A 20,718-nucleotide genomic window follows, 5' to 3' on the forward strand; every position below is an offset into this window, starting at 1 on the left:
CATCGGTCGTACTGATTGCCTAACTTTAGGCGCTTTGAGACGTACTTCGTTAGAGCAAACGTTTCCCATGAACACATCCGAGTTCATATTTAGAAATCGTTTGTTTTCCACTGCCTTAGTGCTTGTTAAATTAGTCTCTTGAGATCGGTTTTGTAAATTGATTCTTCGTTTTATTAGTTTTTCTAGAATAAAAACAGTAAGGAGGTGTATAAACGGTGTAGTAATAGTCAATGCTGCGTCGTAGCATAACAGACAAATATAATATCGTTAATTGGCACATTGTTGTTCGTGCGCGTTGTCCCGCTCCCACCATAGACACTCGCACGCGGACGATTTGTTATTCCAGTTTGAAGGTTATAACATAAAGAAACACTGCTCCACTTTCGGGGAATGGAAAGGGAACTACATGATCGAGCAGGGCATCGCACAGCACAGTGGCAGACAGACGGGTACGACGGCGGCCCCAGATTTGCTGGAGCTCTTCGATTTACTCTCCGCCTCGTATTTATACATCCCGCTGGCCTTCGCATATTCACCCTGGAAAAAGAAAATCGATACGTTAAGATGGTGGCTTTTTTGTCTTTGGTGGCGTCGGCCCAAACCTACCTGTGATCTCCATCCGCTCGCTTCCATCTCCTTCTTGGCAAACATCTCATGCCCGGGCGGATAGTATACTGGTGGACCGGCGATATTTTTCGATGTCAGCTGGTTTGGAGCTGTCTTCTGGTCCACTGTGTCATCAATCGGCTTCGGTCCGGTTCCGTTCCGTTCGGGAGACATCCGCCTCGGTCCGGTACCACTATCGGTTTGTGATGTGACTTTCGACTGGTAAATGATTTGGCCATCCTTTAAAAGATAAAACAAGTGAGATACGGGTAGAGTTCTCTCTTGGTGAGTAGTAGGTAAAGCTACCTCTCCAAATGTAGCCATCAAATCGTCCAGCCGCCGGGGAGGATTGCCGTCGATGTCATTCCGATCGATCCCGTCCGTTGGGAACGGTTGCAGCAATGGTTCCCGCTCCGCCGGTGGTGGATACAGATTGCGGGTTGCGTTCGTCGTGGTGGAGCTGTACTTGTACGTCACCGTTGTCGGTGGTGGAACACCGCCTGGACCTGCCGGCTGGGGATACAGATTGTCCGACACGGGGACGGGCGATCCGTATCGGTTGTTAGTGTTGGTGCGCTCCTCACGGTAAACGTACGTGGTGTTATTACCGGGTGGATAACCCGGTTCCTGCACCGTGTATTTCATGGGCTGGCCGTCCGGAGCACCGGTCAGTGGAGGTGGCTCGATCGCACGGAAATTACCCGGATAGCCCGGTTCCACCGGTTGATCCGGATAGTAGTTCGTGGTCGAATGCTTCGTGTCCTTCTTGTAGTAGATGGTTTTGGCCGTGTTCGGTGGCAGTGGATGATTGAGTATCGACGGCACCGGGTACTCCTGTACGTTGTTGGACGTGTTGAAAGTTTCGTTCTTCACCAGCACCGTCTTCGTGCCCGGGTTAACATGCTGCGTCGGATGCTCCGGATAGCCCGGAGCCGGCAGCGTGTTGGTGGTCTGATTCACTGCCTGGTTCGTGTACGAGATGGTTTGGTTGAGTGTGCCCGCTGCACTGTCCGGTGGCAACTCGTACGTGTACGTACGCACCGTCGTGGTGACTTTCGTGTTCGGACGGGGCAGGATGTCGTCCGACAAGGGAATACTGTGTAGCACGTTGGCGGCATCATCGACGTGGACGGTTTCGTTGTAGCGCACGTTGCGCGGCACCAAATCCGAGCTCGGCGAAATGGTACGCGTCTCGGTGTAGTACTCCTCCGACCGCGCCGGTGTCATGGAGCGTTGCGGTGTGGCCGACCGGTTGATGCCACCGTAGATGCCGGAGCTGTCGGAACCGTACGAAACATTCTTTACCGTCGTCGACGAATGGTTCTCGTACGGTGGGCTGCGGTGACGTGAGCGTGACTGACGCACCTCGTAGCTGTTCGGCGAATCGAACACCAGCTCTCGGTTTACGGGCTGCTGTTTGCCACCCGCACTGCTGTACGTGGTGGTGGTTTTGATGATCTTCGTACCGGGTTCACTGTAAAGGGCGAGAGTGTTATTCGTAATAACCACAGGATGAAAAAGAATGCGTTGCCAGTAATGCTTACTGTAATCCAGCATCGATACCATCACGATTCAGATGTCTGTTACCTGGAAATATTTTGAGCGCAAACGAGATTCATTAAATTTAATGATGGAATGATATTCATTCACTGGAATTCAATAGTCTGTCACTGCGGTAGGTAACACCAAGGCTATTGCACTACGTTCGTCCAGTTCGTAGGAAATCATTTACCATATTTATTGTTTGAAGAAGTTTCAAAGAGGTATTTTTTTGGATAATTCATGGCAGTTCTTCTTAGAGATAAGTATTCCAGCTAGGAGTTTCTATTCCAGTTCGTAACTGATATTCTAGTCCAGTCATTTCAAACAATGAATCAATCAAATGTAATTGATTCATGGCTTTTGCATGTATATTCTATATTTTGCTCTTTACACAAATTTAAATAGAATAGAGTTCATCGAAATTGTTTATAAAGTAACAAACAACATAAAAATCTTTAAAACAATCCTTTAATCCTTAAACCCAATTGGAACAATACTTATATTCCTTTAATAAATAATCCTTTTTAATTGGCCCAGTCCGGTCTTCAACCACCAGGCTGCTCCATCGGCGCAAGCGAAAACAATATTTTCCCACCAAATGGCAACTGTCACTCTTAATGGCTTGAACGCATTTAAGGATTTTTGTTTACTTTAGCTTCGCGGCAAAGCGAATAATACAAAATAAACAAAGTTTAATGATATCAATATCACACCCTACCATCTTCATTTCACTTCGATGGACTGCTCTTACGAAAAAACCACTGACCCAGTTTGGACACCAGAATCAGAACGCGAACGTGTAGGTAAGGGTTTCGTATCGCGTTGTGCTAATTTTAACTTAATTTTCCGCTGACATTGTGCTACTTTCCGTGCACCGGTATTGTCGATACGGTAGATCGGTACACCATACCACAGCCAAGTCCTCGCTGCCGGTGAAAACTTAGTTCTGCCTCGCCGTGTCGGTGTGTGCCACCAACGCAGTAAGATGATTTTAGTTTTACGGAGAACTCTACCCGAATAGGACTCCGAACTTTTTCGAACGCCAAACGTCATTATGATTAATCACGCCCGCGGATCGCGTCTCAGCACCAAAAAGGTGCGGTGTAGCTTTATTTTTAGCTTTTAGCAGCGGTCGCGTCGTTTGTTTGTTTGGCAAGCGACGGCGGTGGCCAGCATCCGCAACGTCGCACACTTACTTCGGTCGAGCGATGAGTCGCGCTCACGTTCAAGATCATTCAGAAGCGTGTCGAGCTGATTAATGTTGCGCTGGTACACCTCACTAACAGACTGATCCGTCCGTCCGGCTCCTGCCGGCAGTGTGCTGCCACCGCTCGATTTGTACTCGTACTTGGCCGTCTTGTACACCTTCCGTTCATTCTGCGTTGAGTCACCCGCGTTGTGTCGGGGAGAAAGAAGCCAAAATAAAACAGAACAAAACAACAATTAAAGCCACAAATGCAACACTCTCCGATGAGGCTGCAACATTTCAGTGCCCTGCACGCAAGGACGCAGCGACGTTACCGTGGTGACGGAGGGACTGACAGATCGCTCGCGGGCAACGGTTGTGACATTGGACGGCTGCAAATACTGCACCTCGCGCGACGACGAGTAATTAGTGACGGGTTGACCCAGTGAGCTTCCCGGGCGGGAAACGCTTGCCTGCAGGTCTTCCAGAAGATTATCTGGCGTTATTAAACGGAGACGAAAAGAAAGCGTGGTAGAAAACGGATGAAATGATAATAAATAAATATTTAAGTAAGAGCTTATCCGAGGAACGATGATTTGCACTGCGGGAGAAATGGGACACGATAAGAAACCTTGCGGAGAGTGTTCGTTTGCGAATCGTTTGAAGATTTAATAAATGGACAAACTTTATCCGCATGCTCGTTAGCTGATGTAGCGAAAGATTCGCTGTTGAGTGCTTAACATTAGGGCTTGAGTAGCAAAAATAAACAAGAAAATACGAAACAGCGTCTGAGTTGCTTACTAATTGTAATTAGAGATTTTCTCATTAGTTAAGGCGCTTAATAAGAATTGCATGTTTGGCAGCATTCTATATAGGGAGTTGAGTATGTAATGTAAAATAATTGGATGGCAGTGTTTTATACAGGGAAATTGTATCATGCTGTAGAGCGCTTTTTATGTATGATTTAAACAAGTTTGTATAATTAGACAGAAAACAACAAGTGTGGAAAATCACGGTCGCCTTTCACAAACAAACAAAAGAACTTGTAAAATTCGTGAAATATGCCTTTCCTACTTTTGCAGAGTTGATAAAGAAGATTTCTTTTCATAATAATTAGAGCATTAACGTTTTGTTTCGGCGTTTTCACAGCATCACTTTCGAAATATCGCTCGCCAATTGTCAGTTGACGTAATTGTTGTATGATTGTGTTGTCTGGTATTTAATATTGTTGTCTTTTCTAAAGCTACATTTACTAAACTATTTACAAGATGCTCTTTAAGCTACAAAGAATGTAGAAAGCGTTTAATCTATGGCAGCTTTTAGTTTAAATGTCAATTCCAATAAGGAAATAGTTGACCTTCCATCGTATTTGCACAAGAAAACAGCTTCTTTTTTTCAATTATGTTTTGCTGTAGCACAAAGAGATATTCTTTCGCTTCTTGCGCCCGAAAGGAATGGTAGTAATTATTACTCCGAGTGCTTTCTAATATCATGCTTGAATGGGAAGTGGTTGCTTTACAAATTGTGCAGGCATGCTAAAGAGTTTCCTTTCAGTTATGGATTAGTGCCGGCAGTGACCAGCTACAGTTGAGCGCCGCAAATGGTCAGCTGGCAGGTTGGGAAATGTGAAAATGTTGCAATGCCAGTGGTTGGCAACTCGATGTTTGCAGAGAGTTTTTAGGAATGTTTCTTACAAACCACTTTGTCATTATAATTAAAATTAGATAATCTGTTACGTCTTAGTAGTCATACAAAATATAGCTTTGAATCATGCATGTTTGATTTGGCTACAGTTGTTGATGTATGGCCTAAAGAACCTCGAGGGATGCTAATTGCTATTAATCGTAATAGATCCTATTATTCTGCGAATGATTTAAACGATCGATAAAATATGTTTTCGTTCCTATTTTCTGCAGGCATTTTAAGTATTTTGGGGCAAAGTAAAATTGAATTTTACATCTTTTAAATAACATTTAAAGCTTCCGATTCACCAGATTACTATAGACATCATAAATCAAAATAGTTAACAAATTGGCGATCCCTGTACAATTGCACATACGGTGAAGATTACAGCTTAACTGCACCATAACACCATCGTACAAATGCAAGTGCAAATGCATCAATTCTTCGCTCATTGTCTAGCTCAGGCGTAGCTAGATGAAAATTGCTTGCAGCTGTTGAAGAGCACATGCATGAATGTCCATGATAATGATTAGTGTCTCAGTGCAACAACTCAGTGCTCGCTCTAGCTTTAGACCCTTTTTATTCGTATAATTGGAAATTCTTTCGTGGTGAGGTGTATATTCTCATACAGAAATATGTCGCATTGAAATGTGCACGATTTGGACATCGTTCCATTACTTACCCAATCTGTTATCGAACTGATGGCCGTGAGTTGTGGGTGTAAGCGACCGAGACGGTGACATGACTCGTACCGAGGACGAATATTCCTCTCGTCGCTGCTCCCTGGTCGTCATGTTTATGCTGGGAAGTTGGGAAGAAAGAAACGGGAATCTGGATCTTACATTACAAAGCGACTTATACTTTGCAATCGGACGCAATCGAAGTAAATCACATGGAATAAAACGGAACGTAATGTCCCATTTCATTCTTGAACCCATCCCATCTTGCGTGATTGCAGTGTCCGTTTGCGGCAGTGTCCTTGCCGTGCTGTGGATTGTGAATCAGGTTCTTTCCGAGCATTAGCGCTAAGCGATTGCAGACAGTAAAAAGTACGCTCAGCAAAATGCGTTGAAGTGATTTGAAACCGTCGTAAATCGCAATACGAAGGATGCAGTCGGTGCTGTCAAGTCGCATCTGCTAATGAGATCACCGAGGCAGGGCAAGGCTCGGATCGGAAATCGACCAACAACCGACCACATCGCATAGTTTCTGAGTGCCGAAGATGGAGAGAAAAACAAAAACCTGTTGGCACCGGATCGACCCTGGGATTGCTTCGCTAGTGCCCGTTAACGGTGCACTCCTTTTACAGCAGCGAAAACGAAAAATGTCCTCTCCACTTCTTTCCTGCTGCTTCTTTTCTTCTCCCCAACCAAGAAAACCCGGAACTAACCAGTGTCCCCGGCAAATCAATGATTCGCCGATGTGGACGACAACATCCATCCAATTCAACGGCGGAAATGGTGGAAGAACTCGACGTGGATGCTAGTGGCTCGGTCACGCGAGTATGATACCGCATGAAAGGTGGGAACAAAAAGTGTACGAACTCGAGCACGGTTATTGCCTCCAGCATGGTGAAAAGCCATGAGCGCTCCATAAATGGGAACCAGCGATGGTCATGAAATATATCTCGCAGAGAAGGAAAAAAAATGTCAGTCATATCCAACGATCACCGTGGCTGGTGGGTTTAACGCTTTAACGGCGAAGTTGAAGGTTAGGGCAGGTTGTCGAGTGCCACCGCTTTGGTGATTCCTCTTTAAGTCACTCGGCCAACAAAGCGGTCGCATGTATGTGTGTGTGTGTGTGTGTTTTTGCAATTTCGTTTCCAACCTGGTTCCGGACATTCGACGGAACTTCTCCGACTTCGACAGCATCCGGTGCTGGAGAGGGAAGCTCCAACATACGCGCTGAGTTTAACGAAATTTGAACCTCCACAAACAAACTCCCATTTTTGGGGTGCGAAAACATTTTGGTGCACGAAAGCAGTGTGAATAGAATAGCTCCATTTCTTAAAACTCGTCGGCGACATTCCGATGACACGTGTACGTGTGTATGATGGCGTTTGTCTGAAAGAGTCATTCCACCTACACACTTCCGGTGGCACAGTGTTGCGGGAGTCGTAAGTTCGTCATAAAAGATCGCACTGCTGATGTCATAGATAGTCTGTTACGTCAGCCAGCGTTGCCAGGTAAGGGTATTTGTCGTTAAATTCGAATATAGAACTTGTCACATTTATTGCGCGAAGGCTATCGATGTCATCAGATATTTGTGGTTGAACATTTAGGTTTATTTCTTTTTAAAGAATCAAATTATAATTTTAAATAAGCGGCTCTGGCGTTGATTAGAATGATCTCAACGTAACTTTAAATTTGCACAGATTAATGCGGTTGGAAGGTTGAAAAACGGTTTGAAAAACGAAAACTCATCCAGATCAAACTGCAACATAGTTGCGCTTTCCACCAGGTAAACCGCGAACGTTAGGTATAACAAGCTTTCCTGCAAGTAAGCTTTTTCTGCTCCAAATAAATGGACGCTTATGTTCTTCGAAGCATAAAATTTACGCGAATTCATGCTAGCGAAAGGGTGATGGTTGGAATAGATCGTACAATTCCTCGGACCAAGCATAACCGCAAGATCCTTTCTTGCGTTAATAATTAGAATAACTGGTCGGTTCGGGTTCGGGCAGTGTGGTCAACATTTGCCCTAGTCACAAGTCTCGCTACATCATCTTACCAGTTAATAATTGTTGGCAGCGCTACAGTGAGGTTACCACATCGAAATGGTCTACCATCGTGAACTCGCCACTTCGACGGACGGCGAGAAGCAGTCGGTGCCGTACCCGATGTACACGGCACCTATACGGCACCCACAGCAACAAGTGACCTTCCGGCGCCGATGGCCATCGTCGATGACATCATCAAGTGTCAATTTGCACCCCCGCAAATAAATGGGTGAAGAAAAGCAAAAGCGCTCTATAAGCGCTCACGATGAGAGGCGAGAAGCAACGCCAAGATATACCCCGTAGCATCCCACACGAATTAAGAAACGAATGAAAAAAAAAACAGCACACTTTGATCGATCGCGATAGGGAAGGTTTTTCTGGGGCAAGATTTAAGGGCGTAGCAATTTTGCTTTTTTTTTGCACTGGCAAACACATTCTCTTCCCTCTGTGGTCTTCGAGCGACGTCGCGTTAAGAAGGTCTGCATCGCGCACGGGGCGTACGGTTGCAGCGTTGGCGATTGCATCGTGCGTGGTGGTAAAACTTGTTTCGTCTGCCCATAAAAATGGACACGAGACAGGGCGCAACCTGCTTTGCGTACGTTTCATGCTTTGCTCTGCGTATCCTATCCTTGCCCACCGCGGATGGTTCTACATCCGCTCTGACCGGTTGGGGCTGGGCTGCAAAAGGTTGCGGAGCGTGTGGAACACATGTTTATTTGCTTTGAAACACGGGTAGCTTCTTCGGTTGCCTTTTACCCGATCCAAACGCCGGTCCAAAACATTCAATCTCGGTGCGTTCTTTGGTTGGTGCTCTGTACGTCACACGCACACCATGGCGTACAGCCGAAGAGGCTGTTGTGCTTGGGTATGCATTCGAGGCCTTGTGGACGGGAGCATTGATTTCGTGCGGTGTGGATTAACCCTTACATGATGAAGAAATGGAAAGGTTTGTTGTTATGTTGATTGATTTGCTAAACAATCCGCCGATATGCCTTTTTATTCCAATTGATTTCTAACGATCAAGAGTTTAATTTGATTGAGTAGGCATCATAAAATTAATTTGCATTTAATAAGCATTTAATCGAATTTTATCTTCTCTGGAGATCATGAATACAATTGTTGCACATAAACTATTTTAAAAAGCAGTTGGTAAAGTCTTCAAACTACCTGAAACATTACGTCAAGTTGTGAAACTCTCAATAAATCGCTTTAACTTATTGTAATGCATCTGAAACTCCCAAAAACCACATCAATATTTAGTTACTTCCTCTAGTGTTCCGATAGTTCCTCAAATTTCACCGTACGTGCCATAACGAGCACGGTACCTGTTAATGAAATTATTATTGCTCCAAAGGTTTCAGCATGGCTCGCGAGTCGCCCGTCACGCTAATGGCTACTCGCACACCATCAACCGCACCGGATCATATGGCCCTGAGACCGGGTCGGCCGTCGGGTTGTTTGTGTGTGCATTTGTGGCTAGTCCGTTCTTGCGCGCTTGCCCCGCGGGACGGTTGACGGTATTTTTGGACTCCCGTGCGCTCATATGGTCGGAAATTCCTGAAAATCTCGTAAACAATCCATCCGACCCGGGTCGGACTCGTGCACGATGGAAGCTGTACTCGGAAAAAGCCAAATTTTCATCGCTAAAATTAGAAACACATCCAACGACCGGCGGAAAATTCGATCACCAACGCAACAGCGCTCAAACAAACGGGCACCGATCGAGGAACGGTTCAAAACCGGAGCGCGCATTTCTGAATGCAAATTTTGAACGTGTGGAACGGAAGGTGAGCAAATGACCTTTTTTCGTTTGCCATTGTGGTACGATTGGCAAAATGGCGACAATAACCACAACATCAACCACGGTCAGCAAGAGCCACCGGAAGCCAGGCGGATGGAATGACGAATCTTTCGGTGGTGTACTTTTAACTCTGTCCTCGCCAAGCTAGTTCAAAGACACCATTACGTCCATCATCACGGTGGAGGCTTGAAGGCGAACGATTCTACGATCTGCGTACGGGTTGATTATTGACTTAACCACAGGGTCGGAGAGCGGAGGGGAGAGAGAGAGAGCGGGGCATTCAGCGACGCAAAGCCGGCTGGCGCCTTTGAGAGTTTCCTTCCAATCACGTTTCCAGTGCAGTGAAGAGTGTACGGCCACACATGCAGCAGTGCCCCGGCATGATCTACCAGGCATTCTTATGCAACGTTTAATCTATGCACGAATCAATCCCACGCGATACAGCAAGAGAGTGGCAATCAACAAGGACTGCGAGGTTGAACTGAGATTTATTGGGAATTGATTTCTGCCCAAAATGCATCAAGGTTTTTAAGTGGTTTTTGATTGGATATTGAGCGATATAGCACAGGGTATCAGTGCTTGTTGTGGCTGAAGTACTTGGTAGTTGAATTCGAAGAAGATTAAATGTCTGATGCATTGCATTGGCTTGATGAAGATTTTTGATGTTGCCCTACTTGATAGGAAACAGTGTACTTAAAAACTTTAATCAAGAACTTCTTTTCATTTCATTGCTGTTTTGTACACAAAACAAAAGTTCTTAACCAATTATTGAAACCTACTTCAATCGTCTCTTCTGCTCTCCAATATTTAGACGTAGCAACGCCTTAGGTCTCACAAAAGAAATAGCTTGCCGTACAGCCACAAACCGGTAATCAAGTGAAATCGAACTCTACCCACGCATCCACATCAAGACACAACGCTACCTCGCTAGATCGTCGTTGCTATATTCCGGCTGTTTTCTGTTACTTTGTACACCAAAATGTCGGTCACCCACGGTCGGTACCAGGTTGGCTGCATCGAACTGGAGCAAGCACGCAAGCGGCGATGAACTAATACCACAACCGCACACTAATCCATCGCTGCAACTTTGCAATCGTTGTCTCTCGTGGAATTGCACCGTATGCACCGAATCTCCGGTGTTGTGTTGTTGCAGCAGCCCTTAAACCCATCGCACACACACACACACATCGCAAAGTTCCATGGTAAACGAGCAGCGGAGTCAACAATGTGCTCGTATTTATATCACCGACTCCACCTTTCGCACCGGCCACATCCCGCGTGACTTCTCATGCTAAAAGGTTCGAACAACATAAACATTTAATGAAACACAAGTGCACTTTGTGCAATACTGTGGGTGTGTGTGTGTGTGTGAGTCTTGGGGGCCACCGTAGAGTTTAAATCCGCAAGGTTTACTTGCGGTTAACTCCTACGGTCGTACATTTAATCGTGATAGTAAAGCGTACAACACCCATTCATCCGATGCACTATGGGAAGATGACATCGTCGGGCGACAGAAACCATATTGTAATGCGATAAATAAAAAGACAATAAGTAAGCGCACGTGGGCCCCCTAGCGAACAAGCGTGGTCATTCTGTGAGTGGAATGATTATTCACGTGTATAAAAATAACGACCAAGGTGTTATGAAATCATCTGCTTAATTTGAAATTCTCTCACAGACGGCATTGTTTGGGTCTGCTGGGAGGAAGTTGGGAATCCGATGTCTGGGAGAAGAAATGCCACAAACAAAACAATTATGTTTCTAACTGTCAGCTAAGCTCCGTATCATGTTTCAAAACCGTGCGGAGGAAATAGCGATACGTTCGAGCAAGCTTTGTAATCGTTTCGTGACACGGCAATTCGTAGCTGAGGTCATGCGACAGCGGGAAGGGACGGATTTATGACCGGAAACAGTATCCTACCAGTGGGTTGGCCAAATGACACCCATGGGAGGGACAGGACCATTCTGTCGCGCTTTAGCGTTCATAAATAGTTGAGATGGAGACCGTGATTGTTGTTGCACGGTTGATTTTCCCGGTATCATGGGGCAAAACTTAGCGCACAACAGTTTGCTATGTATTTGTGGACAATTTGAAGAATTTTTTCATTTCGTTAGACTCTTTGTGAGAAGAGGTATAAGTCACACTGGAATTATACAATATTCTCTCTAAATTAAAAGATATTTTAATTATTTTCGGCAAACAAAGTCATGCCAGTAGGGCTCATCATTAGGTGGATGGTTGTTTAACCATCCCAGCGAAATATTCTCCAATTTCAGCATGTCTCTGTGCCCTCACGATGGTTAAACATTCTACGAACCGGTTTTTGGCGTTAAACTTTAATGCTAATGTTTGCCCAACTTCCCAACAAGAATGTTTCTCTTTGGTCAACAATTTTCGGCCTGTTGTCGCTCCGACCGGTATAGGTTTGTCGCCGAGGGAACAGCTCGGTTTTGGGCACGACTACATATGCAAAAATATGCATTATTCTGGCCGTTCCGCAACCATCCATACCAATACCATGGGCGGCTAGCATGGGGCTCTTTTTTTGCGTTCTTAAAGTCTGGATTCTGTTTCGAAGCAATCAGTATTTTTTCTAACAGTTTGCTACTATCTGTCGTGACATATTCTTCAGGGTCATGCGCTGAGATGGAAACCAAGCTACTAATCGCATTCGGTGCATTAACGATGACTGGGTGCGTTTGCTCACTGTAGTCAAATAAGTCGCCTCAAACGATTGACAGCCGTGTCAGTGATAATTGATAAACATTTATGGCTGAAGCCAGGAGGTTTGATGCGATCATCTTCTTTTACGACGGTCGTTTAACGAAGCGTACTGGGAATCATGGGAACATCGTGGGTACGCTATGACGTGCGAAACAAATCGAACCATACACGGAGGGTCGAACGAATATGACTTATTTCGTCATGGTGAATTGGATTTGGTAATTTACTGACGATAATAAAAAGTCTCTGTATTAGTTTAATGAGACGATACTGGACCCTCAACCTTGGTAACTTGTGATTGAACGGGTCGTAACAAACACTTTAATTCCATCATTCTTTCCTATTTCCATGTTTGACCATTCACGAATAGCATTTAAAGCAACCCAAGCACGTCACGTTTTGTCCCGAACAAGGCCGAGTGTGGAAATAGATTAAACATTTGGCGCACATTATACATTCTGTTCACCATCCATCCTGATTTTGTGTTTCATTCCCATTGCACTCTGTCCCATCCAACTCGCAAACTGCGCCTCGATGCACACTGGCCTTCTGCGCTGACCACGGGCTTCGTAACACTTGTTCACCTTTTGAATTACCTTTTTCGGGATACGGGGATGCTTAGCGAAAATGGGGAAAACGGAACAACAACAACGCAAAACAGCTGCACGGGACGCGACTTGAACAGCACTTGCGCGACGACCGCTTGAATGTACGCACCGACTCAAACTGACGATCGGTGCGTCGGCCGTCTTCGTGCTGAGCATGTGCGCGATCGAATGCCACAGACATCACCCGCCTAGCGCACCTCACATGCCAGCTCTTCCCCAAAAACACACACACAAAACAGGTCGCAGCTTCAGATGCCGGTATTTGTGTGAGGCTGTGTGCGTGCGCATGTTTACTTTCGCGTTTTGATCGAAGCGCTTACTCGCGGTTGATCGCACGATCGGTGGAATCGCGCGTGCTTCATCAATGGTGTGGATGTATGTGTGTGGTTTATCGCACCTACACTTATACTTACAGAGCGACGGTCGGAGGTATGAAACGAATACAAGATCGTTTGGTAGCTAAGGGTGAAAAAGTGACTTGTATGCAATGTTGCGTTGTATGATGATCAGCGCTGAATAAAAGGGTAATTTTTGGCAATGGCGATATTGTTTGTTTCATTAAGGAATTTTTTAAAATTCCTTATCAGTATGATCAGGCGGGCCCTCTATCAGTCGTTTAATTATTAAATTTTAATTAGTAGTGATTTATTAATCTTTTGAGACCATTAAAGTCCACATCAATTGGTAGTGAGTGAGTCCACATCGATTCATAAATATCTCAGGATTTTTTTTTCTTAATGCTTCTGACTTGAGATTTTTATACACATGCAATAAATGGATAAACATTTAATGTTAGTTAAAATTAATATTGGTTGATAACTAAATAATGAACTGCTTAAATTTCTGAGCATTCATGAATCATTGGAAGAGAGATTCAGATTTAATCGCTCAGTTAAAAGATTCCCTCAGATGTATGAATCTGAATCAGATTCATCCAATACTTCTTTTAACTCTTTTGCATATTTGAATAACGATAGGCATATTTGAATAACGAAAGGCATTATATTAAATTAGTTGAAATGACAATATTTTCACGATTCTACCTTTAAATTCCTATTTTATAAGTAAATCTAAACTGATCTCCTAAATGCTTATACTTCAATGTAAATGAATGGTTTATAGTGACTGCATAAATTACAAAAGTAATGAAAAGTGTCCCGGTGCATCCGTTACATGGTACAACCTCATCTAGCCTACCTATTCTACCGAAGCCCGAAATATCAAAATGCCATGCAGAGTGAATAAAAAAGGCAAACACACAAATACACCGGTAGATTCTTATGTGCACGAAATGGTATAAAATAATGAAGTTGCAGCGCAAAATGGGGTCACAAAACACCGACGACATCTTTCGTGTGATGAAGGGAAGCGAAAATTTCCAACCAATTTTGAGCTGATTCATCTTTGCAGGTGTCACAGACGACACAGGTGGTGTGCAGGTGACATAAAAGGCACACCCATCGTGTCCCATTCATGCACACAACCAATCACACCAACAGAACGGTGAAGGATGCGCCGGAAGGTGGTTGTTCCCACGCGCCAAAGAGTGTGTGAGGTGAGAGGGCAAAAAAGTTTACGTTCTCCATCCATTTTCTCGTTCTAATACCGGATGTTTTTTTTGTCTTTTTTATCGGTGTGTGAATGTATAAATAGCACCATGGAGGCGTGAAGCGAGATGTAAAATCCTTTCGGACTCATTTCCACAATAAATGTGTGTATGTGCATTTACTTTTTTCCTACGTTTAACATTAATACAAAGTGAGTGCAGTTTATGCTGACGGTGAGTCTTGCGTCTCGGTTCATGTAAATGATTTTCGCATCCTTGGACCAGTCGCGTTGGCCTTCGCGTGCGCGTGTTTGCAGCACGTTCATTCACGCCACACCAAACCCGAGAACGTAACGCCCGGAAGCAAAGCATAAAGCTGTGTAACGCACCGGAGCGTCCATTCGCTACACGACGTGACGCTCCGTGTCTGCTCGGTGGAAAATCGGTTTTCCTGCCACCCACCCCAACGCGTCCGGATGGAAATAGGATAACCATAACGACAGTTACACTCACACACTCAAACACCTTTGGCTGGGTGTATATGTATGTGTGGTGTTGTCGGTGGGAGCAGGAAGACTGTTAAAGGACGCTACTCCATTCCGAGACACTCTGTGCTGATCTCCATTGTCCAACACGAACGGCACTCACGTAAAGGGGTACTCAGGGTTCGTCAACAAGTTGAGCTCCACTTGTTGTGTGTTTTTTGGGCAATATGGGACACCAACACACCGACAACCGTTCCAACAAATCCCCATTCGTCGGATCAGACGTGGTAGCTCACTGTTACAGCACAAAGAATGGAAGGAAACGCTGTCGCTGTACGCATGTCGCCGTGCGTCGTGCCGTCGCCATTCGTCGTGGCAACTGGTGGAACTCACGACACATCCCCGTTATCGGGACGCACCATTGAACGCACGTTTCGGGCCTGACTCTCGCGCTCAGTCGAGAGAGTACAGTGCTACCGTGTGGACGTTACACCTCCGGAGCACTTTTTCGGGTGAGCTGTGGATGGTTTTGACGGATTGAGGCTTTTTTGTTTGAGTAAAGGAAAGGGAAACGGCACGGCAAAAGTATTTGTGTATTGCCGGGCGTGAAACAGGGAACTGCCGTACCGTGGAACGGAAATTCATTCACTCGCAATCGCAAGGATACGCTTCGCTAGGTGCTTTGCTTTTGGGGTGTAATAATGCAACGCTAGCGTCCCTTAGCGAGCATTGTCTAAAAGTGTGTATGTGTGTGTGTTAGTTGTGTTTGTGTGCGCACCTGTGTTTGGGGGGTTGTTTTGCATAATTTGCACCCAGCCAACGACGGTCCTGGCATTAATTGAATTGGTTTCGGCGTTGGGAATGTTAAAAGAAAACTGCACAAAACGAAACGCGTTGTAACCCGAGTGATGTGGTGGTGTTGGTGAAGATGACTAAAGTGAACGGCAGGAAGTCAAACGGATATCATTACAACAAAAAACGGGAGTAGGAGAATTGTAATGACGCTGATGAATTAACGCAAGGGACCGCGCGTGTCTAGATATTCCGACGCTCCTGACTCAGGGACCGCTCCGTGTACCGTGTCCTGTTAGCTAATTGAGTTTTATCCTGCCCACAAATAGCAAGAGGTTGCTGATAAATTATAGCAACTCTTCAGTTGGGTCACACTGGGAACGGCGATGAAAGTATAAACCAAGCGTTCTTTTAACGGTTGAGGGGCAGCAATGCAATATTTATTGAAGCCTTAAACAACAAATGCTTTTGTTTCGTACGCGTTGGTGAGAAAGAAAACTGTGCAAACCGTGTAAAGAACCCCCTAGGAGGGGATAAGAATAGGAAGTCGATTCTTCGTGTAGAATGTAAGTGAATTTACGATAAGGTTGTTTAGTCGTGAAAGGATACTTTACGCTATTGTGTCTGTGGTTGTGTGTGTGCGAAAAAAAGGAACCTCGCTTTCGGCCTTGTTTGCCAACCCCAACCGAGGTTTGCGCGCTGTGAGTGGGTGTGTGTCTCAGTGTGTATGATTTTCTGAATACAATTACCACCCATCCCCATGGGTCAGCCATCGAAGCGGGCCGGTGTGGAGTGAATGATATGGGTGCGGCGTCACGGTCACACAGTGACTCGCTGCGTCCCACCGTACCGTCAGCCCAGTAATTGAAAGTGAAGCACACCACACAGACGTTGGTGGTGATGGTGAGAATGATGGTGATGATGATGATGATGGTCGTCGGGCTCAATAGGCGCTGGAAGTGAATGATGAACTGTAATGAGGAATAATTCGGATGAATTGATGTTTCGTTATTTTTCTATTACCTTCACCGTTTTCGCGAGCTACTCAGACACAGACACACACACACCAGTCGGTCGGCTTAGGTCGGTGCAGATAGGAGTAGAATATCAATGTTGTTCGTTGTACGAGTATAATCACAATAACTGGAACTGATAATGGTGGCGAAACTGCACCGTAACGTTAGCCTTCGAAGAATGCTTTACGATTGTGACTTTGTGGTGGATTTGTGGAGAATACGCAGAATAGAACCTTAGTATTGTTATTTACAATACAATTAATTAGCAAATAATCGTCATTAGAAGTCGACGGGTGAGGCAAAAGATAAATAATGATAAATTGTTAAACCAGATTGCGAGAAAATAGCATTTCCTTTTGTCATTTAAAAAAAAAGTTGAATTTATTGTATCTTGCCGGGGTTCTGTTGTGAGATTGATAAACTTCATGTTTGTGCTACAAACATTAGCATTAAAATGAAAAAGATTTTTTTGCTATTTTAAACGTTTGTTAAAGTGATCATGCATACGTACTAAAGCAAAATATCCACATGTTTTACCAAAGACCATGCGCCTCCATTTAGAACGTGGTTACTAATTATTTTACTAACAGTACCATCTGCAGGCACATTATGTGCGAACTGTCATGGAACTGTCTTATGCAAACAAAAATAAACTCGAATACAACATACTTGTGTCCGAGAAGTACCATTGCCAAAGAAAAATGATACAATAATTGTCCTCCATTAGACGCACAAGATGAAGTCCATTCATATGGACAAGCTCTCCGTCAATGGCGACTTCGTCTGTTTGTCCCATTCACCAACATTTTGTCACAAATCTACCTCACTTCACGGCTACACACAACATGGCTACTTTTTGATTACTTTTTATAGGGGCGATTGCACAGCGCAGCACCAAAAAACTTACCACACGTGCTCCTCCACACTCATTACCGGAAGCATCAACGTTCAAACTGTTGATTGAGTTAAGGAAACAAAAGGAAAACACACAAAAAGAAAACAGCCACTAAACTCCCGGTACATTTACTCGTCTTAAGCTCCGTGCACCAATGTCTTCCGGTTCCAGGAAGCAGTGGGGGACACAAACAATTTGCCGACAGAAGAAGTTGTTGCCCGAGGTTTTAGTATTTCGTGGAAACAAATTTCCTCCCCTCATTGACACGTTCGGTAGGGAAAAGTTTTGTCCCATTTTGACTCAGTTCCAGTGGTTGCGGTTTTATCGATTACGACCATTCTTGGGCGGGCTGTGGGTTGGCTAGAACCCTCCACGGTCACTGTTCTTACCCCGCCGTTTTATGATGTACCGGAACATAATAAAGTACAAGTCTCGGACATGTCCTGTCACGCGTCTCGAACCGTACGACCATTACCGGATCGGACAGGGACACGCATAAACAATTCACCTTCCATCCACCCCATCGATCCCCCACCGGTGGCCTTATCAGTTGACAAAAAAAAAAACCTTGAAAAAGGGAAGGAGATATGAAAAGGATCCGATTACTTCCGGTTGGGTCCTTCTGGTGGGGCAGAGAACGCTTTCATTGCTTGGTGACTGCGAATGAAAGGAATCACCGGTCAATGACAGAAGACGGGTCGATGAAAGGAGGGACAACAAGCCGAATGAAAGCCTCCTCCCTTTCATCCCACCTGAACGTATCGTCTTGAGGGTTTCACTCTCCGGTTTTTTTGCAGAAAGAGGCGTGTTGCGCTCGCGGCAAGGATCGGGCAGGACGGCTGTGGCAATGAAAATCTAAACAACGTAAAAAACCACCCTCGTCCGCTTTTTGGTGTGTTACGGTGTAGCTACGTTTTGTTCTTTTTGCTTTTGTTCGTAGTGTTTTGTTTGAAGCGTGTGCTGCACGAGAATCACTGTCTGTGGTGAAGAATCGTTCGTTCACTCCCGTCGAGAGGCACTCGTTGAACTTTTGGTAGCCAGACGGGCCGAGCGCTGGACCGTAACAATGACATGGAATAGAATTATAGGGGCGGCATATTTGAGGATGTGTTTAGCCACACGCTGAAGGTTGGGGCCGGGGTGTGTACAGCGGAACAATAAGAAGTGATTTGCTGCGAGTGGCAACGGGTCAAAATGGTTTCTTGCACAGGCGGGCTTTGCTTTTGCGAAAGCAAACGACTCGTTCTGCCGAGCACCGGCAGTGTGGGGATAAAAAATGCAAAAGCTGGCTGTATTATTCATGCAAAAAAAAGTGCTCTCGTGCGCTGGTCTTTCTCTCCCTAGGAGCGCTAAATTACATATGCAAGCGGAAAGTGATACCACAAGACACTCTTGGGAAGTTCGCTGAAAGGTTCGCCGTGTGCAGTGAGCGAAAAGTGCATTAAAAAAAGGTACTATATCCGTAAGAGATCATATAATGGGAGCAACAACACTCTTTGAAGGGTGAAGGGATGGTTGTTGTGAGATTTTTATAATTCATAAAATGCGGCTCAGCTTATTGAAATGACGGTCGAACAATAATGAGCAGGAGTAAAAATGCACACGCGTTTGGGAAGGGATTTGAAATGGATTTTATATGAGTGTTTCTTGTTGTTAGACTGAATCAACGCGATGTTCAACATATTTGAGCATAAAACTGATTCTATGTTAAAAATTTAAATTTTATACATTCTCGTTCCAGTGAGTCTTAATTGTGATGTTGAGTTATTTACGATGTGTGACAAGCATCTAAAAGAGTGATAATAGGCCAATCAGTCTTACACAACGTCATGATCAAACTACTCATTAGATATACGTAAGAACATGAAGCTTAATCACATCGTACGGCTTTGCTAGAAGTACATGCTCGAATGCCTAATTACTGGCTTACACGTGTTGCATGATTATCGAGCTAACTAATTGGATGCCTCAACAAACTACAACACATTTCCACTGTCGTATTCTCTGGTGGTTGGATAGAATTTCAATTTCAAGCAAACACCGGCTGGATACATCCCCATCTTGCTTCATTTTGTAGAAGTTCCCATTTTTCCACTCATGATTCCGCTTAGCAAAGTGTACACCGTACGACATGCTGGAGAGTGATGAAACGCACCAGAACACTAACATCACCTGTGATGACTGCTTTATCGATCGTTCGTACACTGGCAGTCTGGTGGGTGTGGTTTGCCAGATGTCTTCCACTGTGACGAAATCGGGTTTCAAGCGCAAACGATTGGGGCCTTCACCAAGAGGTTGGCGTTCTGTGTCAAGCAGCAGCAGCAGCAGCAGCGAGCAAGCCGCATCGGTACGCTGAACAGTGGCAATTACGGTAGGCAGAGCGCAAACCGTTGGAAAGTCCGGATAAGGCGGGTCAAACGGTCTGAAGATGGTTGTTTGCATGTGGTTGCGGTTTCCATTGTTAAACAAATTCATCTGCTCGCAACTCAAATTGAATTTGTCGCCCAACGATAATGATACCGCCATCACGCGCGTGTTGACGGGTGGCCGGGAAGGTGCGGGGTGGTACGCGGCCTATTTGAGAAAAGCCAAAACCGAAAGAGCATGTTCTTGGCCGGTCGAAGCATTGTGTTTGCCGTCTCACCAATTCCCGCTTCGGTGGCTAAGCCGCATGTCGACTTCTGAGACTTTCCGACATTCAAAACGCTGGGAGAATACACCGTCATGCACGAGCGTTGATTTGATACTTCCTGCTTAGCGGTCGGTCCCGGTTCGGACTGGCTGCTACAAGTGTGTGCGGCACGTTGATTAATTCGATCGCCACCATCGTTGGGTGATGGCGTCGTGGCAAAAACCGATTTTTGCTTGCAGCATCGTCTGCCCGCGCTAGACTCGGTTTCTGTTAATTGTGCTGAGAACGTATTTCGATGAGCGTGCAGTGGCTGACTTCCGTGGTTTTGTGTGGTGTATTTTCTGGCGATAGGCTTGGGCGGCAGTTTTGCGTGTAAAATTTGCCAAGGTGACCTTCAACCGTTGTCTGTGGTGGACTGTAAGTCACTTTGCATCAGGGGAGTTAGATGAAATGTTTTAATCATATTTTGTATCCACCATCTC

At 45.1% G+C, this 20,718-nt stretch overlaps 1 protein-coding gene across 2 annotated transcripts; it reads right to left on the reverse strand.

Annotated features, from left to right (window-relative positions):
- Positions 1–144: 144 nt before the first annotated feature.
- On the reverse strand, positions 145–12,973 carry LOC128301717 (uncharacterized). 2 transcript variants are annotated; one of them, XM_053038316.1, is made up of 8 exons: positions 12,859–12,973; positions 5,700–5,818; positions 3,670–3,830; positions 3,345–3,525; positions 2,151–2,193; positions 913–2,080; positions 607–846; positions 145–537 (listed from the first exon to the last, which is right to left on the reverse strand). In XM_053038316.1, the coding sequence occupies exons 2-8, from the start codon at positions 5,809–5,811 to the stop codon at positions 403–405; spliced, it is 2,040 nt and encodes a 679-aa protein (XP_052894276.1). In that variant the 5' UTR covers positions 5,812–5,818; positions 12,859–12,973; the 3' UTR covers positions 145–402. The 2 variants fall into 2 exon arrangements, with proteins under 2 accessions (XP_052894276.1, XP_052894277.1); XM_053038317.1 differs by having other exon boundaries at positions 5,700–5,848; positions 12,859–12,970.
- Positions 12,974–20,718: the final 7,745 nt, after the last annotated feature.

Source organism: Anopheles moucheti, chromosome 3 (genome assembly GCF_943734755.1).
Source record: "Anopheles moucheti chromosome 3, idAnoMoucSN_F20_07, whole genome shotgun sequence".
NCBI classification, from domain to species: Eukaryota; Metazoa; Arthropoda; class Insecta; order Diptera; family Culicidae; genus Anopheles; species Anopheles moucheti.

Bases quoted from the DNA above. Each gene is read 5' to 3' on its own strand.
- LOC128301717 (XM_053038316.1), bottom strand. From the start codon at position 5,811: ATGACGACCAGGGAGCAGCGACGAGAGGAATATTCGTCCTCGGTACGA. The intron at 2,194-3,344 runs GTAAGTGTGCGA...AAATATTTCCAG, and splicing joins CGACTCATCGCTCGACCGAA to GTAACAGACATCTGAATCGT. The intron at 847-912 runs GTAGCTTTACCT...TATCTTTTAAAG, and splicing joins TGATGGCTACATTTGGAGAG to GATGGCCAAATCATTTACCA.